The following is a 14,955-nucleotide window of genomic DNA, read 5'->3' on the forward strand; positions in this document are numbered from 1 at the left end:
GGGGGGGGGGGGGGAAGTTTGGTCGTTTTAGGTTCCTATTTGTTTCATTTATATAGACGAAAACCCACACGATCCGAGATCAGTCTCATTATTCTCTTCATCATTTAAATAAATTATACCTCCTACCATTTTTTGTACTTTTGGTTTGTACTTCTGTTCATGGCACTTTGTCCGGATAAAGTTGCGCGACCATTGGAACAGTCGATTAAGTTTCGCAAAAGGAGGTTAATGCGATTCGCTTTTCCTCCCTTCGTCTGTGTACACACGTAAGCAAAGCGGAAGCATTATGTGACGCTGTAGAAAGTTTCCGAGCATCCTATATACCCTTTTCACATCGAGTAATAAAGTCGGATAACAGCACACTTTTGTCTGCGATGGGCCAATTACAAAGGGCTCTCGGCATTTACGAGAAACAGCTATCTTGAACCAACCCTTTTCAAATGCAAAAAATTGTCATGGATACAAACGAAGCAAAAGGGAATTGGAGACAATATAGCGCTATAGTAGCAGCAATCTTCCTATAGTATAGCACAGTCGCATCGGACCGCTACAGGGGATGCAGACATTTCTAGTCAGACCGTCTGGTTCAGAATTCTTCTTTCTTTCATTCTCACAATTTATACTTTACAGGATTCAAATTTATTACAACGACATGCTACTTTTGAAAAATTAAAGTTCTTTATTTTGATTTGTTTATCATTGATTGACATTCATTTTTAATTTTCCATTGTTTTAGAGACCACTATTCCTTCAAAGTGGGAAGGAAATCTCTGAAGACAAGATGAAAGTATGGAGAGAATCTTACGAACATTTGAACAGCTTCCTGGAGGGTAAAAACTGGCTGGTTGATGATTCTTATACTCTCGCTGATATCAGTTGCGTGACAACTGCGTCGAGTTCCGCTGTAAGCTTATCTGCTACGAATAAAACTAATGTACATAAATTTTTCAATACAATTCTTTGAATTATCTTTCAGATTCTAGTGAATATGGATGATTTTCCGAACGTGAAGGCTTGGATCGAGAGATGCGAGGCAGAACTTCCCGGATACAAACAACATAATCTACCAGGCCGTGATAAATTGTTTGCAACTGTCCGTGCTCTGATGGCCTAAACATTTTTGTACATTTATTATATTTTATTATGCTTTATAAAATTTAATAGCAACAGATATGTCTCGATCAATATCAGCTCATCATTCCTAAATCTTGTTTTCCATCCAAAATTATCATAAACGATTGCTTTATCTATCGAATGCGCAGTAACAATTCAGAGAAGATATCGCTGTCCATAGTCTTTTGTTATCACGCACGCGTATCGGCTGCCGGACACGATGCTTCCCGGAAGGGTTGATAATTCGCACACTGATGAGCATTTATTCTTTCATTTTCCTCTTCTGGATTCATTGGAACCTCCTACTTCCCCAGATCGATATACACTAAAAATTCTCAAAGAACATACTTCTAGTTTCCGTTATCGTCTTGTAGTCCGTTTAATCAAAATCTGCTACACTCGACACTGTCTTATCCGTCCTTTTAGATGCTGTTGCTTCTGACGTTTTCGATTGTGGTTTGTGGCAAGAATTTATCTCACAAAGTTTCAGACCGCAAACGTATCTGCTGTTATATGCCGTAGTTGGGAAACGGTGAAGGCTGATTTAATTGGTAATTATGGAAAATTCACCGTTTATTATACGACGGTGCCTGCCGGGTCAAAACGGTGTTAATAACAGACCCTACGTAATTCAACGCATGATAGTTGATATTGAACTCGTTGCTGGAACAGAGTAGGAGCTTTTGTTATCCTCGTTTTTGCTACTTCATTAAGATCGTCTCGCTTTTTCTCTATCTCTCTCTAACACGCCCGAGCACCTTCATCATAAAATACCGCATGTACGTAAGTTTTGCTGCAATTTGCGAGATTAATGCCTCGCATCTTCCGGCGATTTTCTTGCTTAACACTGCTTTAATACATTTTCACTTATCTCAGACCGGTCGGTATTTGGAACAACGAAAGCCGTTTCGCGGGTGCACGCGAATTTACTCTTACTCGAAAATTAGGTGTAAATTGATGTCACCGAAGATCGAGGTCACCGCACATGAAACAGAAAGTCGTCTTGAATGGGAATCTATTTTTTACTTTATTCTCAATAATTTATCGTTAAGGAAAACAAAGTGGAATGAGATTTTCTACGAGTTAACAATTAGAAGTTATCTCGCATTTTGAAATCTGTGTTCGCATCTCAAGTCTGCTCGAATCACGTCTTGCTTCGTTAGACGCATTGTATGAAAACCAGTGATTATGAGAAAAACGCGTGGCTACGTGAAAACGCGGTCAACGAGTCATTCTCGCATCGCTTCCGCTTTTTTCTCACGTCTATGTGTCTGTTTATTAGGTAACACGCGTCGATACGACTCACACGTACGGCAAAATCAAATCTTTCCCTCTTTCTCCTCGACCGAGTCTTCTGCACCTAATTATTTCTTCGCTCTCTGACGTATACAGCCGCTGCATCTGATCCGATGTCAGACCGGTATTAGCGCTTATACGCACGCGGTCGGCATTCTCGATTTCCACGAAACGAGCCACAGTGGTCGAACTCTGGTCAGACAGGTTCCCGGGTTTTTTTTTTATTCTCGTTTTTTCAAACACCGCGCGCTCCGTATTTTTAGATTCAGCTATACGAGGTTTAAAAAAACAGCGGGGTAGGATTTGCGACTCGGTTACGCGGAATTCCGGTATTCACCCTTTAATAGGATTACCACCCGTGACTGATGAAAAATAGAATACAAAGAGGATTTCTCCTCCAACCAGGTTTGGGATGGTCGCGCAACGTTTCTCGAAAAAAGAATTAAGCGTCTTCCACTCCCCTTTTACCTAGCGCTAAGCATTCTCCCAGGAATATTTACGAATATGAGTTTCGTCCTCGAATCATTTATTATTTCCCTTCACGCTCAGGGGACATTAACGAAAAGGAGTATACGATTTCTCATTTATTTCTCTCCTTTCTCCTATCTTCCTCGAAGTTATGTATATCTAATGTCTCAGACATTCCACCCATTGTGTCATCCGTGCTGGGTGATTAACCCAGTAATTAGTCTCTGATAAGACTCATTAGTTCTCAAGAACATTAGCTTAAGTACGAATAACAATGGAACGATTTTCTGATATTCATAGTTGAGATGGATATCAGGTCTCGTCCGCTACAACATTGATAGACAAGAATAGTGATTTTCTACGACGAGCAACGCAAACATGTTTGTTCGGATGATAACGCATAAATTCGTACTACAATTCACATATTCTTCCGAAGTACCAATTAGCCGGATAATTTCATAATTTCGCGGTTGTTTATTTTGGTCCGCCCGTTTCGGTAGCATTAATTGATATTAATTAATAGCTTGGATGACGGTTCGCCCCGTTGGAGAGGATGAGTTTTGATAACGGCAATGATAGTTTAGCGTGCACGACTGGTTTCGGCTTCGGCCGATCGTTTCAATACATATATCAGGAGGTCAACCTCGAACGACCTGCTTATCTGAAGTCTCGCGTCTATTTGCCTGACAAATCCGATCTATTAAACCGGCGTTGACGTTTTTCTTGCATACAGATTTGAATCATGAACGATTAACTGCTGAATTCTCTGGATTTAATTGCTCAATCGAAGAAAAAGATTAACTTGAAAATTGTTTTAATTGATGAAATTGATGAAATTATGTTGTCCAATTATTCACATGTCCGTGTCAATAATAAAATAATCGAGCGAGCTGTTTTATGCGGATGTAATCTGCTTATTAATTTCACGGTTTTTAAGTAGAATTATACATGTATGTATATATGTACATTTTGCTCTAAGTGTCATGCTAATACTGTGAATCATACTTTTTTTGTATCATTATACGCAAGTCCGGAGTTCAATATTTAGTCGATTAATGAATTTCATCTCGTTTAATTATGCATACGATATTTCTTGATACCTAGGCTTTGTACAGTCTTTGTAAGTCTCTTTTCATTTTCTTTTCATCTTCTCTTTTGCCTGCCTGATTAGGTCGACAGGTACTTATATTTGTCAGAAAACTTTCTATTCTAAAGTACAATTCTACTAATTGCTATTCTATTCTATATATATTTCGCCTTGTCAATTCCTGAAGAAGCTAATTCAAATTAGGTTAAAAATACGATTTCATCAAAGAATATTCCAAGGTCAATGGGAGAAATAAATAAATAAATAAACAACAGAAGGACAGAATACATCGAATGACGCACGTTGGGTGCGGGCGATTTATTTCGCACCTATACGACGGCTCGTGCATACGCGAGTGTTCGATTGGAAGGTCGAGGCCGAAATCGCGTTGAAGAAGGGAAATAAAGAAACCAGAAAAAAGAGAAGTCAGGCCTTTACGAAGATGAAGGAATTGTTTAGGCGCGAAGAAACATCCGTACATTCAATCGTATACTTGTGTACGGGCGTATAAATACATATTCACGAGCGGATGTTGAAGCATTGCTAAGGTCCACGTGGTCGTGGATCACGGTGGTGGCAACAGTCTGCCTCCGACCGTCGTCGTCCAAGTGTGTATTAAACGCGAGTCGGAGTATTTCTCTTCAAGCAACGAGAAGACCGAGGAAGGCCGAGGGAACAGGAACAAGTTCCCTTTCGTTCAGTGTTTTCGCCCGAAGGCGTCTCGGGAGGAACGTTCGCCAAAAATCCGCGAGAGAGAACGGCGTTTTTAGCGTCCGGGCTCTGAATCGGGATGATAAACCTCCGGGGTGTCGGGGTCGAACATCAGGGTGTCTCGACGTAACGACGATCCGTTCCCACGAATTCGCGCTTCTTACTTTATACACCTAATCGCGTGGCTGGTGCTCGATTCTCCTCTGTGAATTCTTTCGTTTTTCCCGCGTGTTTGGTGACTGCGGTTTTACTAATTTGCGACCCGATCGATGAGGCTCGAGTGATATTACAACCGATAAAGCGAAATCTTATCTTTTGGTCCGAAGGAATTCACCGTGCAAGTAAACGTGAGTAGAAACGCTCGATTTTGTATCGTTACGGGAAACATCCGGTCTTGAAACGTTGGCGAATGTTCCACCGCTTAAAACCCTAAGAAATTGCACCGCACGCGAGGCCGATTGGACGTTCCCTAAATGAGACTTCATCTTTAAGATTCCATAATTCATCTCAAAGTATTGTGTAATGCGAAATGCCGGAATGAGACTCGAAACAGAAACAAGCTGGTCGAGTAGTAATGGTAGTCTGTTTTGATGACATTATTTTCTTCTTCACTGTCGTTTCCCTTCTTCTGCTACATAAACATTTCACGTTCTCTCCCGCGAGAAATTCAATTACATTGCCTTTTCCAGTAAGCATCTTCGTTGAAGCAAGCTATCAAAACTTTATCTGTTTCTAATTTGTCTGTCTCATCCTTCAGTTTAAAGATGAAAACGTATATATTACAGGCTAAGAATAAAAAGACATTTAAGTAGAAGGAATCTCATGGACATGATAGAGTTTTCCTTCAATTTACGACTGCTCGACTAGCACTCGATTCGTAGTTTACTATAGTACTACTGGAGAACAACTAGAAGTGTGAGCATCGCCTTCAGGATACTTTTTTCGTTTTTCTTCATCGACAAGGTCTGCTCGCGGTGATGGTCGGCAAAACTTGCTCGACCAGCTGCGCTCCACCACAATCTGTTTAGACTTCCGAGAATTTGATGCTACCGTCCCACCGGATCTCTGCCTGTCATTGACCAAACGCATCAATATCCAAAAGAAGCAAGAATTCAATCGTGACCTTCGATAAGATAGAACATACGAGATTTCTCATTTCATTGCTCGCGCTCGTTGTGTACGCGTAATAACTCCGGCGAGAATAAATAATTAATAAATTAGCGTGCAAGTTTTTCATGGTATGAGGAAAAGCGTTAATCGCCGGTTTTCCAGTCTCGGTTCATACGATCCTGTCGACTTTGAACCGTACAATCCTTAATGGTCGAGGACGACTTGAAAGAGTACCAATTTCGCCTGAGGAATTGTTGTCCGCCGTTTTTAATACTAATTCGCATTGTGAGGCAAATCTCAGGTTGTCAGATGGTTGAAGAGGAAGAGGGAAGGGAGCGATTGTGTGGTCGAATAACGTTCATTAATTGCCGGTTATTGTTCGCCCCGCCTGGAGAACTGGTCGCTTGGATTTCCTTCATTGCTTATTTCGGTTTACAGAACTCCTTCTTCTTTGTAATTTTTCATCCATCTCTGTTCTTTATGATGTATTTATAATCTGTCTTGACACAGACTTAATTGCACTTAATTGGAAATTTGCACGCGTTCTCATAGTCACTGCAATCAGTATTCCCTGAGGTATCGCACGTTTTGCTCGTACAGAAAAGCCGGCACAATTTACGAACGCAGTGAAAGTATGTACATACAATTTGCGAGGCGCTAATGAATGAAACCGTCCTTCGAACCGGAATGCTTCCTCGTCGAACAAGTTTCTTTACGACCGATAACTCAACGATGGTAACGAAACGTGGATTCACGGTCACGCGTGCATCCAATTGCATAATAATCTTATTCGATTCAAGATGATTCCTATATATTGTATATGTATTCATATTGTCAGTTTGAGACATATTGCATTTGCATGAAGAGTAAATAATTTTTAGTTAACTTCAGAATTGCATCTTTCTGTTCGATTTTTCTACACTTATTTTTTTATCGCTATGCTTTTCGAGAGACTTCTTGGAGGGTTTTCACAAAACGCGTATCCGCGAACGGCTACGATTATACAAATGACAGAGCGGGAGATGGTATTTTCAAATCAATAATTACAACGATAATTCGTAATCTTGAATTCAAATAATGACGGGTGTACGTGCACCAGCACGCCACTCATTTTAGAGGTCGACCGTCAACGAACGTAAATTCCGGAGATTTATAAATCCGTCGACTGTTCCTTTCCTTTCTTAAAATTACGCACAAAACGATCCCATTATATGTATTCTTACACAAGCATTTTGCCTGTTTCAAGTGGTGGCGGTAGTTAAACATCACAATTATTCATTAACATCGGTTCACGTTTAATTTATTAATTGTACCATTCACAATCCGTGGATAAACCATCGGGAAAGAAATCGATAGAGCGTTGCGAACGCGGTTCCGCGCTTTAATTTCGTAAATTGAAACAATGCACTGGTCAAGCGTGGCTGGAAATTAACAAATAAATCAATCGGACGCTTCTTTTCGGCCCAGCTATTACGTGTAAAATGTATATGCGCGCAATGAACCGCGTGCGAACGTAGCGCCCGGTATTAATAAATGAACACCATCGGATCAATTCCAGGTGGCCCGATATCAAAGGCGGAGCTTATTTCATTCGCATTTTCCAAGCGTTGCGCATTAAAACCTCATTTAATATTCACCGGTAATTTATTCGACGAAAATTAGAATACAGCGACCAGTCGGTCGTTACCGGTTCACTTTCGCGCGTCGTCGTTTCGGCCGGAAATAAGGGACGGAACGTGAAACGCGCGGATGCGATCCGCAAACGCGATCGAACTTCGTCCTTTTCGTTCGCACGCGAAAAGCAATCCGTTCGGTTCATTGTTCCGTTTCCCCGCAATGTATTCCGGCGTAATACACGCGACGGAGTGAAACGCATTTCCGGTTTGACCGGCGTGACGCGGCGCGCGGAGTATCGACACCGACGGACACACCGCTTGTTACGCTCTTCAAATATTTGTTCGGCATCGCGCGATATATCAACAAGGCGGTTTTGCGCGTTCGATCTTGATTCATGGATCGCGGAGCTCTTCGAACACTGTATATCTCTGTCGATCCTCTGCTTTGACGTTTTCGAAATTTGCTGCGCGGGACCCGCGAAGTTGCTCGATCAATTCCGCTCGCCTCGTCGGAAAGTTTCGGTACACTTAGAATCAACGCTAAATGAAATGTTTCCACGATTCGTTTCACAGGTCTAAACCGCTTCCACGAAGATGAGGGTCGACCAGATTGGACTTCTTCTATGGAAGAACTATATAGTACGGAAACGTCAACCGGTACGTAATCGTAGCTTCCGAGAAACGCGGCTCGGACCGAGATTGCTAAAAGCGTTCGCGCTAACTTGGAATGTTTAGGGCATACTAGGCCTGGTGTTCCTGTGGCCGGTGGCAGTATTTATGATCCTATATACGATTCGCGACAATGTGGATCCGAAGTACTATCCGACTTGCCAATTTCCAGCGAGGTCCATGCCGCAAAATGGACTGCTGCCGTTTGTTCAGAGTTTCATTTGCAGCCTCGGCAACCCGTGTGATCCGTTGTCGGAATACGAAGAAGTCCCTTCTTACGAAACTGCCACGTTAGTTGCGATATTCTTCTGCTAGACTCTCAGAATTTAAAAAAAAATTTTCTATGAACCGTGGAAGTAAAATAGCTTAGATTTGCTTAGTTATTGTACTTTTATAGAAATATGATCAGAAACGTGTTCCCGCGATAGTCTAGGTCCGTTGGTGGTCGAACTACAGCCGATGCTCGGCAACGAGACGATTCTTTCCGCGATCAGAACGTTACCAAACAGCATCCAGCTTCTGAAATCGATGGCGCAGATACTCACTAAACCGGAAATCAAGGCGTTGTTCGGTACGTACGCTCTACCTTCTCCGATACCTCGTTTATCGGATATATCCATGTGAATTTACGTGGTGTGTATATTGAATTCGTCGAACTAGATCGAGGCATTCGATTGGGCGATTTATTCAACAACCACGACGAAATCAAGGACCTCCTCAGGCTGCAGATGCCGAACGCGAGGGACGGGTTGATCGATGGATTATTTAATTCGTCCATTAAATTACTATATGTTAGTATCAGCAGGTTTATGCTTACTCAACGTACATTTATTTAGACTTATAATAAGAATATTTGGTTTAGAAGTATTCATTTTTATTAATAATATTACAGAGGATATTTTATTATATTATAAAATGAAAAACATTCTACTCTACCACATCTTGTGGGCCAGAGGATACAATAGAATTGCATATTCCTATGAAAATGTTTTTTCCTCAATCGGGTTTTAGCTCATCGAGGCGTTCGGCTCGTCGAACATCGATGGGGTGATCTGTTCCCCGGAAAGTTTGAGAAAGTACCTGCTTCTGTCGAACGAGGAGGACTACGCGGTGATCTCGAAGACCCTCTGCGACATCGACTCGGAGGCGATACCGAAGATGCTCGAAAGTTTGTCCAAGCATCTCGATTTTTCCGGTCTGCTGGAGATGGTCGATCGCGTAATGGCAAAGTTCCGGGAGTACGATTTCTTCAGGGATTTGAAGCGGGCCGCCGAAACGATCTTAGACCTCCAGTTAGTGAAGAAGCACATCCCGGAGTATTTAAGGATACGCGAATGGATGCCAAAAATGATAATGGCCATGAAGAACGTCACGTTCAAAGAGATCGATCTGACTTTGTGAGTAGCATCGAGCAAAGTTTCGTGGATAATCAAAGACACATAGAAAAATATTATTCTAATGCTATTTTAGCGTGAACAAATCACTAAAAGTTCTCCAACCGATATTCTCGAAGGAACGCAATTGGGATATCGTTGAAAAACAATTCTTGAGGTTGCAATCGTTGCTGGAATTGGTGAAAGAGTTGAAACAGGGTGAAACCAGCGGCTCTTCCGAGAGCTTCTACAAAATAGCACAACGGCTAGCCAGCTCGGCACGAGGCGTACGTACGAATATAATGGAGAACGAAAATATGTTCCAAATCATCGATCTGATTATCGGCTTGCTACAAGACGGGGCCAAATTGACGAAAAAGATCATGCATCGTCACAGATACGACGCTCTAATGTGAGACATTTTGGTCCACGCGAGTCTCGAGTAAATTGTATCTATTAAAATTGACTTTCTTACAGACCGGCTGAAATTTTCGACGGGCTAAGAGATTTCTTGTCGGATCACATATTGGCTCCAATGAGTTACTTGTTCTCCTACACGCGATTAATGACCAAAACGCTGTACCACTTCGGGATCATCCACGACGAGGCTCAACAAAGGATTTACAACGTTTCTATCAATCATAAGGATACAGTTCAAAAGTTATTGACGAACGTTCATCCAAACTTCTATCGGACTCTGATTAAATCGTTCTCTAATTTAAATTTCGTCGAGGTATATAGACACCAGTGAACGACTCCTCTTTCTTCAGTAATAGAATATACCAGATAGCCGCGTTGTTTTCTTTTTACAGAAATTTGTACAGGAAACCGAGAATATAAAACCCCAGTACTTCCTTTGTCAAGAGGAGACGTTGAACGAAATTTTCGAAGATTTTAAAGACGGAAGAGACGAATCAAGGCACATCAAGGAACTATTGTGCAGCGATTCCGGGAAGAAGTTCATCTGGGACGTGTATGAAACTTTCGAGATTGAAGACTTTCATAGCATTGTGAGTGTCGCGTGTACGTCTCGATGACGGAAACAGGACAATTTTCTCACGGTACCTGACTCGCAGGTGACGGATACGTTGTACACGGTTGTAAACATGGCACTGCAGCAAGTGACCGGCATCGATAAATCGAATGTCACATCGGTTATTAAGAACGCTGAGAAATTTATGTCATTCATGAAATCGCCAAAAAAACCAGATCCCGATTGGTCCGTGTTCAAGTTCGACGAAGGCTGGCGCAAAGCCTTCGAAGAAACTCGACAGCAAGGGAGGATGGATATGCAAGTTTAATAATAAATTGATTTATCCTCATTTAACACGTTGAACTCATCGGATTATATTATTTTGGATATTCTCTTCAGGGTTGGGATTCACTTGACCATAGCAAAGATGATCGGCTATCGTAGTTTATCCTATGTTACCATCAAACCAGACCTGGAGAACATGGATATACTTGCTGAGATTATTCTGCAGGACCTGCGGGAGAATCCAAGGAATTGGATCAGCGAAATTAGACGCCGGAAAGAGGAACTGATCGAGTCCTTCTATCTAACTGCTGCGGATAAGGATAAGGTCAGTTCATAATCTTAATCCTTTCATTCACTTCACTTCAAGAACGATATGTGTTACAGGTTCTGAAGCTTTTGGAATACGACAATTTCACCAGGACGTATTGCACGGATCCGAATCCGCCCGCTTTGTTAAATTTTCCACCAGGCTCGAACGATACGGCGCTAAAAGCGCTCGTTTGCCGTATGTCGAAATCCGTACAGACCGATTTGGAATTAAACAGGACTCAAATCGAACAAAAAGAGGAAGAACGCCACAGGAACCGGGGATCGTTTAACTGGACGGATTTCAACGTCAAAACGATCGAGATTTATAGTTACGTCGACGCGTTGATCAATCAGGAGAACTCCGACTACGATCCGGCGCGGCTGGAACGTTTGAAGACGGAGCTTAAAACATCGTGGAGCCTCTATATCAGCGCCAAGGACGTTTTCGAAATGAGGTACGCAAGTAACGAGAACAACTTTTCTTTTTACATTTTATAGTATCAGTTAAAATGACGGATATTCACTTTGATGAGTTACATCTTCTCTGCAGCGTAGGTTTCATCTGCAAGCTCTTCAGCCTGATGGAGAGTCCCCTTTTCCGTGCGAAGAGCGGATGGAAGGAGATGTACGCGTTCGGTTGGGCGTCCTCGGTGATCTTCGAGAACGTGGAGAGGATCGTCGATCAAATACAGAAGAACGATCACGTGGCGACCTTATCCGAGGTGCTGCAGGATTTGCCGCAGACCGAAATTCTCCTCGGAGCTATCCTGAGAAATTTGTCACCGCTCATTCTCGACGTCGTTGACATCGTCACAATGAAACCGATCCACCTCGTAAGTTCTTCAGGCTCTCCTTTCGATTCTGAATAGAACAGTGTTTTTTATGTCGAACCAACCGTGTGTGAATCCAAAATCGTCTGCACGTTACGACTTTTGTCTCACGCGACAGATATCCCTCTTGGACGATTACAAATCGCGCGAGGAACAATGGCCCTGTGTGAAGAACGAGAGCGTCGGTGCTGCGATGGAGCTGCGAAACGGCACCCGCGAGATAATACGAGAGATCGAGAGGATATCGTGCAACCCGTCTTTGTTCATACAGGAATGGAAGGAGCAACCGGTCTTAACGAGGGCGAAAAAAATCGTGAGTACGATACTCTTGTCCGTGTTCTAGATACTGAACGAGAACCGGATGCCAGTTTCAGCACGACGACGCGATACAACTTCCACCGTTCAATTGGACCTTGGGCTACGCGAAATTCCGTCGATTGGCCAAGAAACTCGACGATCTGGTCAACGATGCGAAACAGGTCGCGTTGGCAGAACAACCGAATCTCCTCGAGCATCTGGAGTCGCTGACACCGGAAGTAAAAAGCATATTCGAGGACAGGTGGCCAGATAAGAACGAGGCCAGGTCAGCGCGTTGTTACGTCATGTTACATTAGATTAATGATTAAACTTCTGAATTTTATGCATTCTTCCTAATTTAGGACCGTCCTTGATTACATCGACATGGAATTCGACAAAACCCTGGATGCCTTTAAAAGCAATCTATCAGCCAGTGATATTTGGAATCCGACAGTCTCGATCGAGAATCGTATTCTCGTTCTACTGAAATTCACTTCTCACGCCGTTCACAAGATTACAACGACTGCTACGAACATTTTACGCGAAGGTAGATATCAAACGATTTCCCTTCGCCTGTTTCGAAAGAAATAAAAAAATTCTTCTCTTTTTAGCAATACAGTCGCATTCTTTAGAACACGGTGCGAAACTGAGCTTACTACCGTTGCTGGGATTCTCCACAAATACACCTGTATCGATTTATTATAACAAACTGTCCTTCGTTCTGGCTACATTGATAAATGGACTGTCCGACGAGGAAATCACTGATCGTATCGTGACGGAGTTGGAGCGCAACGGTAGTATCACCTGCACTCAACTGTTCGATTGGTGGACGGAGGCTGTCATTGGTATCACTCCTGAGGAATACAGAATCCTGAAGAACTTCACCTGCGATCTCGATCCAGACAACTTCAATGCCTACACCGATTTGTACATGACTGAGACGACCGTGTGGAGAACACCTGTCGACAAATATCGATCGTACACGATGACCATGATCGGTGATCTCTATGATTCCGTATCAGAAACTTGGAAATTCGTCACAGATACGATGAACAAGACTGTAGAAATACAGGTGCCATTTTCGACGTCCTATTGGTTGGCCACTCTTCAGAACTTGGAGGACGCTCTGGAATATAACGATACAAAACCCACATCTCAGGTGAATCGATCGTTTTACGATTTCTTCAAATTTCCATGAACTCGATGGTATTTTTTAATTCATTTTTTCAGGAAATGAAAGGAGGCAAATTTAGGTTTCTTATAGAGGGTATTGCCGAGGCTCTAGGTCACATTACGAGCACGATAAAGAACATTAATCCACAGGAGAATACGATCCATCTGTGGAACTTAGTCGAGAGAGGTGATGCTCGTCAGTTGTTAAAGATTCTCGATATCCATCCAGAAGAAGCAATCGCTTTGGTCGCCAGCATTACTACGATCAATGCGACGACAGGCAATTTCATGCCTTACGAAGAAGTAAGGAAAACCGTGTGCAGACTACCGTTCAATTCGAATTACTGGTTTGCCCCCAATCGAACCCGGTTCATACACGAAATTTGCTCCTTCGACCCTTACCAGCTATTGAAGAGCATAACCAGCGATGAGTATTTCGTAAGTACAGCGTACACTTTAAAGCGACTACGTACTGTTCTACTTAATCTGTTCGTAACAGCTTGCAGCGAAAAATCAAGCAATGCTGCCAAACATGACACGCATGAGTTCTGCCGTCACCAAGCTGCTAGATGCCGCATTCGCTTTCCACGAGAAGTATCCTAACGTCGTTTTAAGATCGAACATCTTCAGCGCGAGGACCTGGCAGCATATGTCGAACGAGACTCTGTCTATCGTTTACACGGCCGGGCAAAGTTGGCTGAAGAGGTGCGCGATGAACGAAAAACTCGAGGGCCGCATCAGATTGAGTTCGTCGATCGGCGCATCGGATCCAGTAACGAGATTAATTCGAATGTATCAGCTCATAGACGCGACGGTCGAACTGCTGGCCGGCGGTGACGTCTGGCAAAAGCTGCGTACACTCTACGAAAGCTCGAAGATGAAACCGCTCTTGACTCTGATAGAAGATCTGCCGAATCTCGTCGTGAGCGGTGTTGACACTTTCGTGAAGTCGGAGAGGTTGAGCGATTTCGTAGAAAAGCTCTCGTTCGGCCGGGTGCACCTGTGCGACATCGACAAATATTTGATCGTGCCCAGTTTCGTGAGGAAGAAAGCACTCTTGTCGAGCGTCTCCAACTATTGCCAGAAGATCGTCCTCTCCGACAAGCGTCTGACGCTGATCGATATATTGCCTCTCGATCAGAAGTACGAGGTATAATGTTCAATTATGAGACCCTCGAAACGATCGTAACGATTTTTAATATTCCGAAAAGAATACTGAAGTTAATGAAATATTTTAAAAATTATTTAAAAAAATGGTATTGATCACAATTAATTTTGGGGATGATTTCACCCCCTAAATTCGAGTTACTGCAGCTAAAGAAATATGTATCTAATATTTTCTTGAAGCCTGCCATCATAATCTTTCCTTGTAAATCGTTTTACGATCAATGTCTTCTGAATTGTTGATGTTTCACAGGAGGTTCGACCACCGAAGAATCTATCCGGAAATTATAGCGATATTTACCTTCAAGAGAGAATGGATCACGTTCAATCGACATTAATTCGAATTGCTACCGAAGGCTTCAAGACCGTGAAGATCCCCGCATGGTGGACATCCTTCAAAGAAGGCACGTTCGAGGACTTTTTATCTAACTACAAGAAAGAGGCAAGTTACGTCATCATTAAGGATGTATTGGCTATAAAG

General features: G+C 42.7%; 2 protein-coding genes across 3 annotated transcripts in view; both read left to right on the forward strand.

Moving 5' to 3' along the window:
* Window positions 1-1,171, forward strand: part of LOC108632622 (glutathione S-transferase 1-like) — a 3,952-nt gene extending 2,781 nt beyond the window's left edge. Inside the window, exons 5-6 of the mRNA XM_018037311.2 lie at window positions 737-904; window positions 977-1,171. Coding sequence (XP_017892800.1) covers window positions 737-904; window positions 977-1,114 — 306 coding nt within the window. The 3' untranslated portion in view covers window positions 1,115-1,171. The remainder of the gene's footprint in view (window positions 1-736; window positions 905-976) is intronic.
* A 2,167-nt stretch (window positions 1,172-3,338) lies between these two features.
* Window positions 3,339-14,955, forward strand: part of ldd (lipid droplet defective) — a 28,400-nt gene continuing 16,783 nt past the window's right edge. The window contains exons 1-20 of one of the 2 annotated variants that reach the window (XM_026819823.1): window positions 3,339-5,022; window positions 7,975-8,058; window positions 8,137-8,360; window positions 8,499-8,641; window positions 8,731-8,861; window positions 9,082-9,467; window positions 9,541-9,855; window positions 9,921-10,176; window positions 10,256-10,453; window positions 10,520-10,734; window positions 10,816-11,026; window positions 11,086-11,465; window positions 11,561-11,843; window positions 11,959-12,153; window positions 12,209-12,423; window positions 12,500-12,684; window positions 12,749-13,296; window positions 13,368-13,748; window positions 13,810-14,460; window positions 14,728-14,916. In XM_026819823.1, the coding sequence (XP_026675624.1) occupies window positions 7,996-8,058; window positions 8,137-8,360; window positions 8,499-8,641; window positions 8,731-8,861; window positions 9,082-9,467; window positions 9,541-9,855; window positions 9,921-10,176; window positions 10,256-10,453; window positions 10,520-10,734; window positions 10,816-11,026; window positions 11,086-11,465; window positions 11,561-11,843; window positions 11,959-12,153; window positions 12,209-12,423; window positions 12,500-12,684; window positions 12,749-13,296; window positions 13,368-13,748; window positions 13,810-14,460; window positions 14,728-14,916 (5,169 nt within the window). In that variant the 5' untranslated portion in view covers window positions 3,339-5,022; window positions 7,975-7,995. The remainder of the gene's footprint in view (window positions 5,023-7,974; window positions 8,059-8,136; window positions 8,361-8,498; window positions 8,642-8,730; window positions 8,862-9,081; window positions 9,468-9,540; window positions 9,856-9,920; window positions 10,177-10,255; window positions 10,454-10,519; window positions 10,735-10,815; window positions 11,027-11,085; window positions 11,466-11,560; window positions 11,844-11,958; window positions 12,154-12,208; window positions 12,424-12,499; window positions 12,685-12,748; window positions 13,297-13,367; window positions 13,749-13,809; window positions 14,461-14,727; window positions 14,917-14,955) is intronic. The other variant, XM_026819825.1, reaches the window with a different exon arrangement.

The sequence above is a fragment of the Ceratina calcarata genome, unplaced genomic scaffold (assembly GCF_001652005.2).
Source record: "Ceratina calcarata isolate Rehan_Ccalc_2016 unplaced genomic scaffold, ASM165200v1 scaffold162.2, whole genome shotgun sequence".
Classification (NCBI taxonomy): Eukaryota; Metazoa; Arthropoda; class Insecta; order Hymenoptera; family Apidae; genus Ceratina; species Ceratina calcarata.